We start from the raw sequence: 10,898 nt of genomic DNA, 5'->3' as shown, positions 1-10,898 counted from the left end.
ACCCGGGAGGCGGAGCTTGCAGTGAGCCGAGATCGCGCCACTGCACTCCAGCCTGGGCTGGGCGACAGAGCGAGACTCCGTCTCAAAAAAAATAAAAATAAAAAATAAAAATAAAAAATAAAAAATAAAAAATAAAAAATAAATAACTAATAGAGGCTGGACATGGTGGCTCAAAAAAAAAATCCACCTCAAAAAAAAAAAAAAACTAATAGAAGGCTGGACATGGTGACTCATGCCTGTAATCCCAGCACCTTGGGAGGCTGAGGCAGGTGGATCACTTGAGGTCGGGAGTTGGAAACCAGCCTGGCCAACATGATGAAACCCCGTCTCCACTTAAAATACAAAAAAATTAGCCTGTTTTGGTGGCGGGTGCCTGTAATCCCAGCTACTCGGGAGGCTGAGGCAGGAGAATCCCTTGAACCTGGGAGGCGGAGGTTGCAATGAGCCTAGATCGTGTCACTACACCCCAGCCTGGATGACAGAGTGAGACTCTGTCAAAATAAAAACAAAAACAAACAAACAAAAAACCTAATAGAAAGGTGGTTCATGCCTGTAATCCCAGCTACTTGGGAGGCCGAGGGAGGAGGATCATTGAACCTGGGAGGCAGAGGTTTCAGTGAGCCAAGATCATGCCACCGCACTCCAGCCTTGGCAACAGAGCAAGACTCCATCTCAAAATAAACAAAATAAAAAGGCTGCCTGGTGACTCACGCCTGTAATCCCAGCACTTTGGGAGGCCGAGGCGGGTGGATCACGAGATCAGGAGATTGAGACCATCCTGGCTAATGTGGCAAAACCCCATCTCTACTAAAAAATAGAAAAAATTAGCCAAGCGTGGTGGCGGCCGCCTGTAGTCCCAGCTAATCCGGAGGTTGAGGCAGGAGAATGGCATGAACCTGGGAGGTGGAGCTTGCAGTGAGCCGAGATCGCATCACTGCACTGGTGACAGAGCGAGACTCAGTCTCAAAAAATAATAATAAATAAAATAAAATAAATAAACAAATAAATGTACCATTAATTTGTTATTGACTATGGCCGTGAGGGGTGACTCCGCGCCCGGCCTCACCTGCACTATTTTTAAGTGAGCAGAGAGACCCAGGGGAGGCCTGGGAGGTCAGACAGCTGATTAAGCAACAGAGCCAGGTCTGGCGTGTGGAACCGTCTAGATACCAGGGCCAGCTCCCCTTCCTCAGCCCCAGGCTGCATCTTACGACAACGGGCTTCTTGAGACTTAACTCACATATAATGCACCCATTTAGAGCATACAATTCCATTGCTTGTAGTATATTTCCAGAGTCATGCAGCCATCACTGAAATCAAATTGTAAAATACTTTCATCCCCAAATGAAAACCGCATCCCGGCCGGGCGCGGTGGCTCAAGCCTGTAATCCCAGCACTTTGGGAGGCCGAGACGGGCGAATCACGAGGTCAGGAGATCGAGACCATCCTGGTTAATACGGTGAAACCCCGTCTCTACTGAAAAGTACAAAAAACTAGCCGGGCGAGGTGGCGGCGCCTGTAGTCCCAGCTACTCGGGAGGCTGAGGCAGGAGAATGGCGTGAACCCGGGAGGCGGAGCTTGCAGTGAGCTGAGATCTGGCCACTGCACTCCGGCCTGGGCGACAGAGCGAGACTCCGTCTCAAAAAATAAAAAAAAAAAAAAAAAAAAAAAACCGCATCCCTCTCAGCAGTCATTCCCTACCCACTGGCACCCATGTGTCCCCCTCCTCTCTCTGTGGATGGGCCTGTCCTGAACATTTTGATCACACACTGTGTGGTCTTTTGTGTCTGGCTTCTCTCACTGCGCGTGATGTCTTCAAGGTACATCCATGCTGTGACCCGTGTCAGAGACTCGCTACTTTTTTTTTATGGCTGCTAATATTCTTTTCCTTTTTTTTTTTTTTTTGAGACGGAATCTTGCTCTGTTGCCCAGGCTGGAGTGCAGTGGCACGATCTCGGCTCACTGCAAGCTCTGCCCCCTGGGTTCATGCCATTCTCCTGCCTCAGCCTCCCGAGGAGCTGGGACTACAGGCACCCACCACCACGCCTGGCTAATTTTTTGTATTTTTAGTAGAGACGGGGTTTCACCATGTTAGCCAGGATGGTCTCGATCTCCTGACCTCGTGATCCACCCGCCTCGGCCTCCCAAAGTGCTGGGACTACAGGCGTGAGCCACCGTGCCCGGCTTGTATTTTTAATAGAGCTGGGTTTTCACCATGTTGGCCAGGTTGGTCTCGAACTCCTGACCTCAAGTGATCCGCCTGCCTCCCAAAGTGCTGGGATTACTGGTGTGAGCCACCGCACCCAGCCTATGGCCGATAATATTCTGTTGTAAGGATATATCACGTCATTGATCCATGCATTGTTAGCGGACATTTGAGTTGCTTTCACTTTTTGGCTATTATGAATCACGCTGTTATGGGCACTTGTGTACACGCTTTTGTTTGAACACCTGTTTTCAGTTGTCTGGAGTATATTCCTAGGAGTGAACTGCTGAATTGCATGGTGATTCCACATTTATTTAACCCTTTGAGGAAATGCCAGTCTGTTTTCCAAAGCAGCTGACTGCATCTGCCTCCTAGACATTTGAACAATTCAATGAATGTGTATTGAACACCCACCATGGTCACTGCTGTGAACCAAACAGGCAGGCCACAGAGAGGAAACCGACTTACGGAGAAAAAAAAAAAAAAAATCAGAGGCGAGGGCCTGGCTGAGCAGGTGACATTTGAGCGGACTTGAGGAAGAGGAAGGGGGCTGGGCGCGGTGGCTCACACCTGTAATCCCAGCACTTTGGGAGGCCGAGGCAGGTGGATCACGAGGTCAGGAGTTTAAGACCAGCCTGGCCAAGATGGTGAAACCCTGTCTCTACTAAAAATACAAAAATTAGCCAGGCGTGGTGGCAGGCGTGTGTAATCCCAGCTACTCGGGAGGTTGAGGCAGAGAATTGCTTGAACCCGGGAGGCAGAGGTTGCAGTGTGCCGAGATCGAGCCACTGCACTCCAGCCTGGGCGACGGAGCAAGACTCCGTCTCAAAAAAAAAAAAAAAAAAAAAGAGGAAGTGAGCAGCCCCCAACTTGGTCTGATCCCCCAGAGCGGAGCATCCTGACCCAACTTCACCAGGTCCTTGCAACCTCCCTTTACCACCATCTTTCCCCAAATACTTCCAGCCCAGCTCCCAACCCCACCCCCTGCCTGACCCACACCCCGTTCTCAGCTTCGCAGCATCCCAGCCTCTATGCCCTGGACATCGTGCGATGTCCCCATTGCACAGGAGGGAAAGCCCAGATCCCACTGGGAAAGCCGCCCCTGTGGCCAGAAGCCCTCGGATCCGGATGTCGGGGGTTCTAAACTGAATAAATAAATAGGAAACGTCTCCGATAGGTTTTGCAGGATGTTAAGAACAGGTTCCACCTTGTCCTAGGGCTGGGGGCTGCCTCACAGGAACTTAACCCTAGCACCTCCGTCCCCATGGCAACCGGGGCGGGGCGCGACCCGGATCCGCCGGTCGCGCCATCCGGCAGCTGCTGGGAGTATCGCCCTCGGAGCGGGAGGAGGAGTCGGCGCCTCACCTACTGGCCCTTTAAGAGGCTCCGCCCGGCAAGTCCGCCACGCGCTCCCGATTGGTCCCGAGCGCGGCCGAGCGCAGCCGAACTTGACGCACCGCCCGCCGCCTTCCTTACCAACCTCCCACGCGGCTCAGCAGCCTCCCCAGCCAATCGCCGGCCGGCGCGCCGATCGGTATCTGCATGGGCACGCCCCGGGGGAAGGCCTCACCCAATGGGACCGTTCGCCGAGGCCTCATTAGCATGCCGGGGGCGGGCAGGGGCGGGGCAGTCGGCGGGGGTGGGCTGCGGGCGGTTGGTTGGAGCGTCGCGCAGTCGGGAGGTCCGGGAAAGTTTCTTTGGAGGTGAAAACAGCCGCGGAACTCCGGGCCCTGCGAGGGGGCGGGGGTGCGGGGGTCCCAGGGCCGGGCCGGGGTCTTTCCTGGGCCGGGGGGAACCGGCCCAGGCCTCCCGGGGGGCAATCGCCCAACAAAGGATTCTTGGGGCGCCCGCCCTCTAGGACTTCCCCGCCCCCGGATCCGGCCCCCCCAGCGCTCCGGGCCCGGCATCCCGGGGCTCTCCATCACGGGATACCCCAGTTCGCGGTCTGCCATCAATCAGCCCAGGCGCTACTCAACTCCGCCCGCGTCCGTGTTCCAGGTCCGGCCCGGAGCAGCCATGTCCCACGGCCCCAAGCAGCCCGGCACGGCCGCCGCGTGAGTGCACCGATTCCCTCCCCACGCCCTCGCTACCTTCCCGGCTGCAGCCCTAGCTCCTGAACCCCCGCCCCAGTCACCCCGGCCGGGGTCTCGACCGCCCCCAACCTGGGTCAGGGGGCTTCTCCCTCCATCCAATCCTGCATACCCCACCTCGGCCTCCAGCCCCTCCCAGGAGCCCCGCTTGTCCCACCTTCCGCGGATACTGACCCCATCAGACCCTGCTTCCTCGGGCTCGTGCACTCTCGCAGCAGCCCGGTCGTCGGGCGTCTAAAAGCCTTGGGGTAGGCGTTTGGGGGAGGGGAGGCTCTAGGGACGGGGCTGACCTCTGTATCCTTGGCTCCAGGCCGGCGGGCGGCAAGGCTCCGGGCCAGCATGGGGGCTTCGTGGTGGCTGTCAAGCAAGAGCGCGGCGAGGGTCCACGCGCCGGCGAGAAGGGGTCCCACGAGGAGGAGGTGAGAGTCCCTGCGCTGAGCTGGGGGAGGCCCCGGGCTGCGGCCCCAGCCTTGAAGTCCCGCCCCAGGCTGGATTTGAATTGCTTGTGGCTCCGCCCACAGCCCAGATTTTCCTCCGGAAGCTGAGACCCCGCCCCGTGCGAGCTGCCACGCCCCTGACAGGTCCTCTGCCTCCCTAAGTCCAGGCCCCGCCCACCACACAATGCCAGCTCTGCCCACTCTAAGGTCCCGCCCACTTCCACTCCTTGGGGGCGGCACCCTCCCCATGGTCCTGTGGGCCCTTTCTCCAAGAAGCCACGCCCACCAAGCAGAGGCCACGCCTACAATCTAAGTAAACACCACCCCTGTGCTCAAACCTCGGCCCATAGTCTCTGGGATCCCCTCATCCCTGGCCAGGGACCCCTCTAAACCACCGTGTCCTGACTCCTGACTGGGCCCTACCTCCATCTCTTCCGGGTTCTTCCTCCCAACTAGGCCCCGCCCCGTCCCCGCCCATACAGCATTAGGCCCCGCCCATGCCCCTCTGAGCCCCGCCCCAGTACGCCAGGCCCCCCTCCCAACGACGCAGCCCGGTTCTGCAGCCGGTGAAGAAACGCGGCTGGCCCAAGGGCAAGAAGCGGAAGAAGATTCTGCCGAATGGGCCCAAGGCACCGGTCACAGGCTACGTGCGCTTCCTGAACGAGCGGCGCGAGCAGATCCGCACGCGCCACCCGGATCTGCCCTTTCCCGAGATCACCAAGATGTTGGGCGCCGAGTGGAGCAAGCTGCAGCCAACGGAGAAGCAGGTGAGCGGGGCGCTGAGCAGGGCCGGCGGACCCCCGTACTACCAGTAGCCCCGACCCCCAAAGGATTCCACGTGCAGGGCTTTTCCTTCTGCCTGGTGAAATGCCCACCCATGACCAGTTTGTGTGTGTGTGTGTGTGTGTGTGTGTGAGATGGAGTCTTGCTCTGTTGCCCAGGCTGGAGTGCAGTGTCGCGATCTCGGCTCACTGCAACCTCCACCTCCCGGGTTCAAGCAGTTCTCCTGTCTCAGCCTCCCAAGTAGCTGGGATTACAGGCGCCAGCCACCACGCCCTGCTAACTTTTGTATTTTTAGTAGAAATGGAGTTTCGCCATGTTGGCCAGGCTGGTCTCGAACTCTTGACCTCAAATGATCTGCCCACCTCAGTCTCCCAAAGTACTGATATTACAGGCATTAGCCACCATGGCCAGCCCATGACCAGCTTTTGGGGGCGCGGCTAGCAAGAGGCAAGACAGATCAAAAACTGGGTGACCAACAAAGATATGTCTAAGAAGTCAGGATAAGGCCTGGATTTTTTGTGAAATCTGATTTTCATATACTGTTAGTTTAAAAATTGCAAAAACATCACGGAAATGTAACAAAAGCCACCGCCGCTTTGCACCCCTGTAAGTGAAATTTCAAAGAGAAAAACGGGTGCAGGAGGGAGTCTAGGTATCCACATACCCTGGAGGTTGGGTGCCTGCCCATGACTCTGGCGCCCAGGAGTGTCTTGTCAGGGCGGGAGTTGGGGATGAGCCTGGGGCATGGGAAGTGATGTGGGAGCTCAGAGGTCCTTGAGCAACAGGCTGAGGAGCCGGTTCTGTCTGTCTGGAGGGAATAGGGAACTATGGAAGGTTCAGGAGAGGGGAGGGTGCTGTGAAAGCTGAGTGATGAAGACTGGGTCCTGGCGTTAGAGGCTTCCCCTGCCTCAGGTCTTTTGGTGCTGTTCCCCAGCGGTACCTGGATGAGGCCGAGAGAGAGAAGCAGCAGTACATGAAGGAGCTGCGGGCCTACCAGCAGTCGGAAGCCTATAAGATGTGCACGGAGAAGATCCAGGAGAAGAAGATCAAGAAAGGTGGGAGGGGTCAGGCGCGGTGGCTCACGCCTGTAATCCCAGCACTTTGGGAGGCCGAGGTGGGTGGATCATCTGAGGTCAGGAGTTCAAGACCAGCCTGGCCAACATGGTGAAAACCCCCCCCACTACTAAAAATACAAAAATTAGCTGGGTGTGGTGGCGGGTGCCTGTAATCCCAGCTACTAGGGAGGCTAAGGCAGAGAATTGCTTGAACCCGGGAGGCAGAGGTTGCAGTGAGCCAAGATGACTGCACTCTAGCCTGGGCGACAGGGCAAGACTCCGTCTCAAAAAAAAAAAAAAGTGAGAAGGGCCGGTGCGAGCAATTGGGGTTCTGCTCTGTGGGGTGCGACCTCTGCCCAGGCAGGGCCTCGGCTCCATGGGGCACAGTCCCGTGGGATGGGCGGGGAAAAGATACATAACCAGAGTGAAGGGGGCTCACTCGCTACAGCGATGGGGGATTCCCAGACGCGGGGGACTCAGGTGGGGAGCTGGAGCCGGCTGAGCAGCACTAACCTAGGGTGCAGGGCATGGTCCCTGGAGGCCTGGGAGGCTGACTCTGCCCTTCCCCTCCCCCGCCAGAAGACTCAGGCTCTGGGCTCATGAACACCCTCCTGAATGGACACAAGGTAAGCGACCTTCCTCTTCTCAAAGCACCTGCGGGAGAAAGGTCTGGAGGCTTCCAGAACCCTGAGCCAGAGCTCCGGGGAGAAAGCGATCGCCACACGCCCAGATGTGTGCAAGCAGGGGCGGTACCACTGCACCGTGGGGACGCTATTGGTGGCACTCCCACCCGGGGTGCCCCAGGAGACCCTCCTAGGCTTGGGACACACCCAGAAAGCGTGGCTGCCCCCTACCACCAGCAAAATTGCCACTTTGTCCCTTCCTGTTAGGGTGGGGACTGCGATGGCTTCTCCACCTTCGATGTTCCCATCTTCACTGAAGAGTTCTTGGACCAAAACAAAGGTGAGCGTTAACTGCGGTCCTGATGCGAACTCCGTGGAAGTGGGTAGTGGAGCGGAGCGTGGGCCAAGAGGGCCCCAAGGCTGGAGGAGACGGTTCGGGAGGTTTCCTATGAGCGCCCAGGTGCGCGCCGTCGCCCTAGCAGCTGATGTGGAGCAGGAGGCAGACGGCGCAGTGAGGGAAGCCCAGTGAGGGAAGCCCGGGCAAGGGGCACGTCCCTGGCAAAAGCCCGGCGGTGGGGGAGAGGGGAGGCGCAGGCTCTGACCCCGCTCCCCCTATGCCCGGCGCAGCGCGCGAGGCGGAGCTTCGGCGTTTGCGGAAGATGAACGTGGCCTTCGAGGAGCAGAACGCGGTGCTGCAGAGGCACACGCAGAGCATGAGCAGCGCGCGCGAGCGTCTGGAGCAGGAGCTGGCGCTGGAGGAGCGGAGGACGCTGGCGCTGCAGCAGCAGCTCCAGGCCGTGCGCCAGGCGCTCACCGCCAGCTTCGCCTCACTGCCGGTGCCGGGTGCGGGCCCCGCCCCCATCTCCCAGTCCCGCCCGGGTCACCGAGCCCCGCCTCCCTCCCCCCTTCCGCAGTCACCTGGCCCCGCCTATTGCCCCGCCCTCATCGCACACACACACAACCCCCCCCCAGCTCCGCCCCCTTCCCCACCCCCGCACCCCTACTCCATTACTCCGTCTGGTTCTTCCCAGACCACCCCCGAGCTCCGCTCCGCGCCCCATTACTCAACCCTGTCCCCGGCCTCGCCCACACCGACCGCGTCTCCCTGCCACGACCTCTCCCGACCTGTCCCCGCTGAATCGCCGACTCCCGCGAGCACCTGATCCCCTCCTCCCGCAGCCCCTTTGTGTCCCTACCTCGGAGGTTCCGGGCACCGCTCCCTACCGGCCCCACCCTCGCTAGCCCCTCTCCCTCGCCAGCCCCCGACCAGCCTGAGCACTGACCCGGCCTCCCCGCTCGCCTCGCCACGCCACGTTCCCACCTCCCCACGCCCCCATCACCCATCCCTCCCCACGCTCTGCTGACCACTGAGTACCCCCTCGCCCCCCAGTCCCGTCTCACGCGACCCCAGCCCCCCAGTGTCATCCCCACTTCCCCGACCCCGTTCCCTCCATCCGTGACTGTCCTCAGCGACCCTGGACGCCCGCCTCCCCACCCTGCCCCTGTCCCCGCCATCCTCCAGGCCCGGCTGACCTTAGCCCACCCTGCGGCCCTCCTGCGCTGGCCCGGTCCTGAGCTCCGAGCGCCCGCGCAACCCGCCCTGAGTCACCCCCTACCTCTGCCCCTGGAGCCCCCGCCCGCGACTCCCCGGCACCCTTGCCTCACCCACTCACCTGTCCCCCAGGCACGGGCGAAACGCCCACGCTGGGAACTCTGGACTTCTACATGGCCCGGCTGCACGGAGCTATCGAGCGCGACCCTGCGCAGCACGAGAAGCTCATCGTCCGCATCAAGGAAATCCTGGCCCAGGTCGCCAGGTGTGTGCCGGGCGAGGCGGGGCGGGGCCGGGATTCTGGCCCCAGGTGTGTCCGCCCTGCGGTTCCCCAGCTCCGCGGGGGCTGCCGGGTGGGGCTCCACAGCATGATCTTACTAGGAGACCACCTCCCGGGGGATCGCCCTGCGGTCGCCCCATGCACCAGTGCTGGGATGGTCGGGGATGTTCTGCCAGACCCCCCGAGCCGGCAGGACCCACTCGGGGGCACCAGAACTTCCCCACAGCTTCTCAGGGTGGATCCCAGTGCCCGGGTTAGATGGGTTCAACGCCTATACCCCAACCCTGGCATCTGTTGGAGCAGCTGATGGGCCATGGCCTCTGGGGTTCCCCAGGGCCGGGGTGGGGGCCAGAGATGATGACGGTCTCATCCCAGGCCCTCTGCTCTCTTGTTTCAGCGAGCACCTGTGAGGAGTGGGCGGGCCCACGATGCAGAGGAGAAGCTGTGGGCGCGGCCCTGCCCCACCCCACCCCGTGGACGAGAGGCTGGGGGTCCACCCTTTGGGGCCTGGTCCCATCTTGCACCTTGGGGGCTCCAGCCCCCCTAAAATTAAATTTCTGCAGCATCCCTTTAGCTTTCAGTCTCCCCAGACCCCTGAACCCAGAAAAAGCACTCGCTGTGCGCTACACCCAGAAGAACCGCACAGCCGCAGGTGCCCCTCCTCGGAGGACAGCCACACGCTATACTGGCTCTCCACTGGCTCTCCAGGCCACCCCCGGGACGCAGGGCAGACGAAACCCACCCCTAGCACACAGCAGGACCCCCCAAATTACTCACTATAGGGGGTCTGTGCCATAGGCCACACAGAGCTACCTTGTGGGGACTTACCGGGGGTGTCCCCCGCATGCCTGTACCCCAGATGAGTAGGGGCCGGCCTTGCCCATCCTGCCCTCCTCCGGCCAAGGGACCCTGGTGGGGGTGGTCCCTTCCCACTGCTGGATCCGGACTTTTTAAATAAAAACAAGTAAAATTTGTGTTTTAAGCTTGTGAGTGTGTAAGGTTGTTTGGGGTGATGTGGAGGGTTCAGAAGGTGCAGCCTGGGCCCCCATGACATCCCTGCTGGGGGCGCCAGGCCTGCTCTCTTACCTCTAGCAGAGCCTCGGAGTTTCTCCGATAGGGAGACAGGAGCCCAAACTTGCCCGGGTCCGAAGAGCAAGTCAATGGCAGGGCAGGCGTCTCCATCCCTCCCCACCTGAAGTTGTGTACTGTGGGCTCAGCACACATCGGGGACTTGAAGTACAGGGGACAGTCATGGCTGCTCAGTTCATCCTTCAACTTGTGTCCGCACGGGGGTTCAAGTCCACTTTGTAGCACACTGACTTTGGGTGGGCCATGGTTTTGTTTATTGTGTAAAATACACAACATAAACCTTACCATTATAGCCATTTTGTTTATTTATTAGAGACACGATCTCGCTCTGCCAGCCAGGCTGGAGTGCAGTGGCCCAATCATAGCTCACTGCAGCCTTGAATTCCTGGGCTCAAGCGGTCCTCCTGCCTCAGCCCCCCAAAGCCCCAGGATACAGGCGTGAGCCACCACGTCTGGCCATTTTAGCCATTTTAAAATGCACAATTCAGGCATTTAGTACATTCACAATTTTGTGCAATCATCACCTTTATCTAATGTCAGCACATTCTAATCACCCCCAAAGGAAGTCCCGTCCTCATCAACAGTCACTCTCATCCCCTCCCCAGCTCCTGGCACCCGCAAATCCCCTTCCTACCTCTGTGGATTGACCTGTCCTGGATGAGACCACACACAGCATGACCTTTTTTTTTCAGACGGAGTCTCGCTCTGTCACCAGGCTGGAGTTGCAGTGGCGCGATCTCGGCTCACTGCAACCTCCGCCTCCCCGGCTCAAACGATTCTCCT

At 59.4% G+C, this 10,898-nt stretch overlaps 2 protein-coding genes across 2 annotated transcripts; both read left to right on the top strand.

The window, feature by feature from the left end:
- Positions 1–3,830: 3,830 nt before the first annotated feature.
- HMG20B (high mobility group 20B) lies at positions 3,831–10,008 on the top strand. Its single transcript, XM_050770670.1, has 10 exons — positions 3,831–3,909; positions 4,205–4,260; positions 4,607–4,715; positions 5,297–5,500; positions 6,451–6,571; positions 7,151–7,197; positions 7,462–7,534; positions 7,822–8,037; positions 8,879–9,011; positions 9,424–10,008. The coding sequence occupies exons 2-10, from the start codon at positions 4,223–4,225 to the stop codon at positions 9,434–9,436; spliced, it is 954 nt and encodes a 317-aa protein (XP_050626627.1). The 5' UTR covers positions 3,831–3,909; positions 4,205–4,222; the 3' UTR covers positions 9,437–10,008.
- Positions 9,455–10,008, top strand: LOC126942852 (uncharacterized). Its single transcript, XM_050770925.1, has one exon. The coding sequence runs from the start codon at positions 9,455–9,457 to the stop codon at positions 9,806–9,808; it is 354 nt and encodes a 117-aa protein (XP_050626882.1). The 3' UTR covers positions 9,809–10,008.
- Positions 10,009–10,898: the final 890 nt, after the last annotated feature.

The sequence above is a fragment of the Macaca thibetana genome, chromosome 19, assembly GCF_024542745.1.
Source record: "Macaca thibetana thibetana isolate TM-01 chromosome 19, ASM2454274v1, whole genome shotgun sequence".
Lineage (NCBI taxonomy): Eukaryota > Metazoa > Chordata > Mammalia > Primates > Cercopithecidae > Macaca > Macaca thibetana.
This window is presented reverse-complemented; position numbering and strand designations above follow the sequence as displayed.

Excerpts from the sequence above, each read along its gene's own strand:
- HMG20B (XM_050770670.1), top strand. The coding sequence starts at position 4,223 with ATGTCCCACGGCCCCAAGCAGCCCGGCACGGCCGCCGC. Across the intron at positions 4,716-5,296 it reads AGGGGTCCCACGAGGAGGAG|CCGGTGAAGAAACGCGGCTG; the intron begins GTGAGAGTCCCT and ends CCGGTTCTGCAG. Across the intron at positions 7,535-7,821 it reads GTTCTTGGACCAAAACAAAG|CGCGCGAGGCGGAGCTTCGG; the intron begins GTGAGCGTTAAC and ends TGCCCGGCGCAG.
- LOC126942852 (XM_050770925.1), top strand. The coding sequence starts at position 9,455 with ATGCAGAGGAGAAGCTGTGGGCGCGGCCCTGCCCCACCCCACCCCGTG.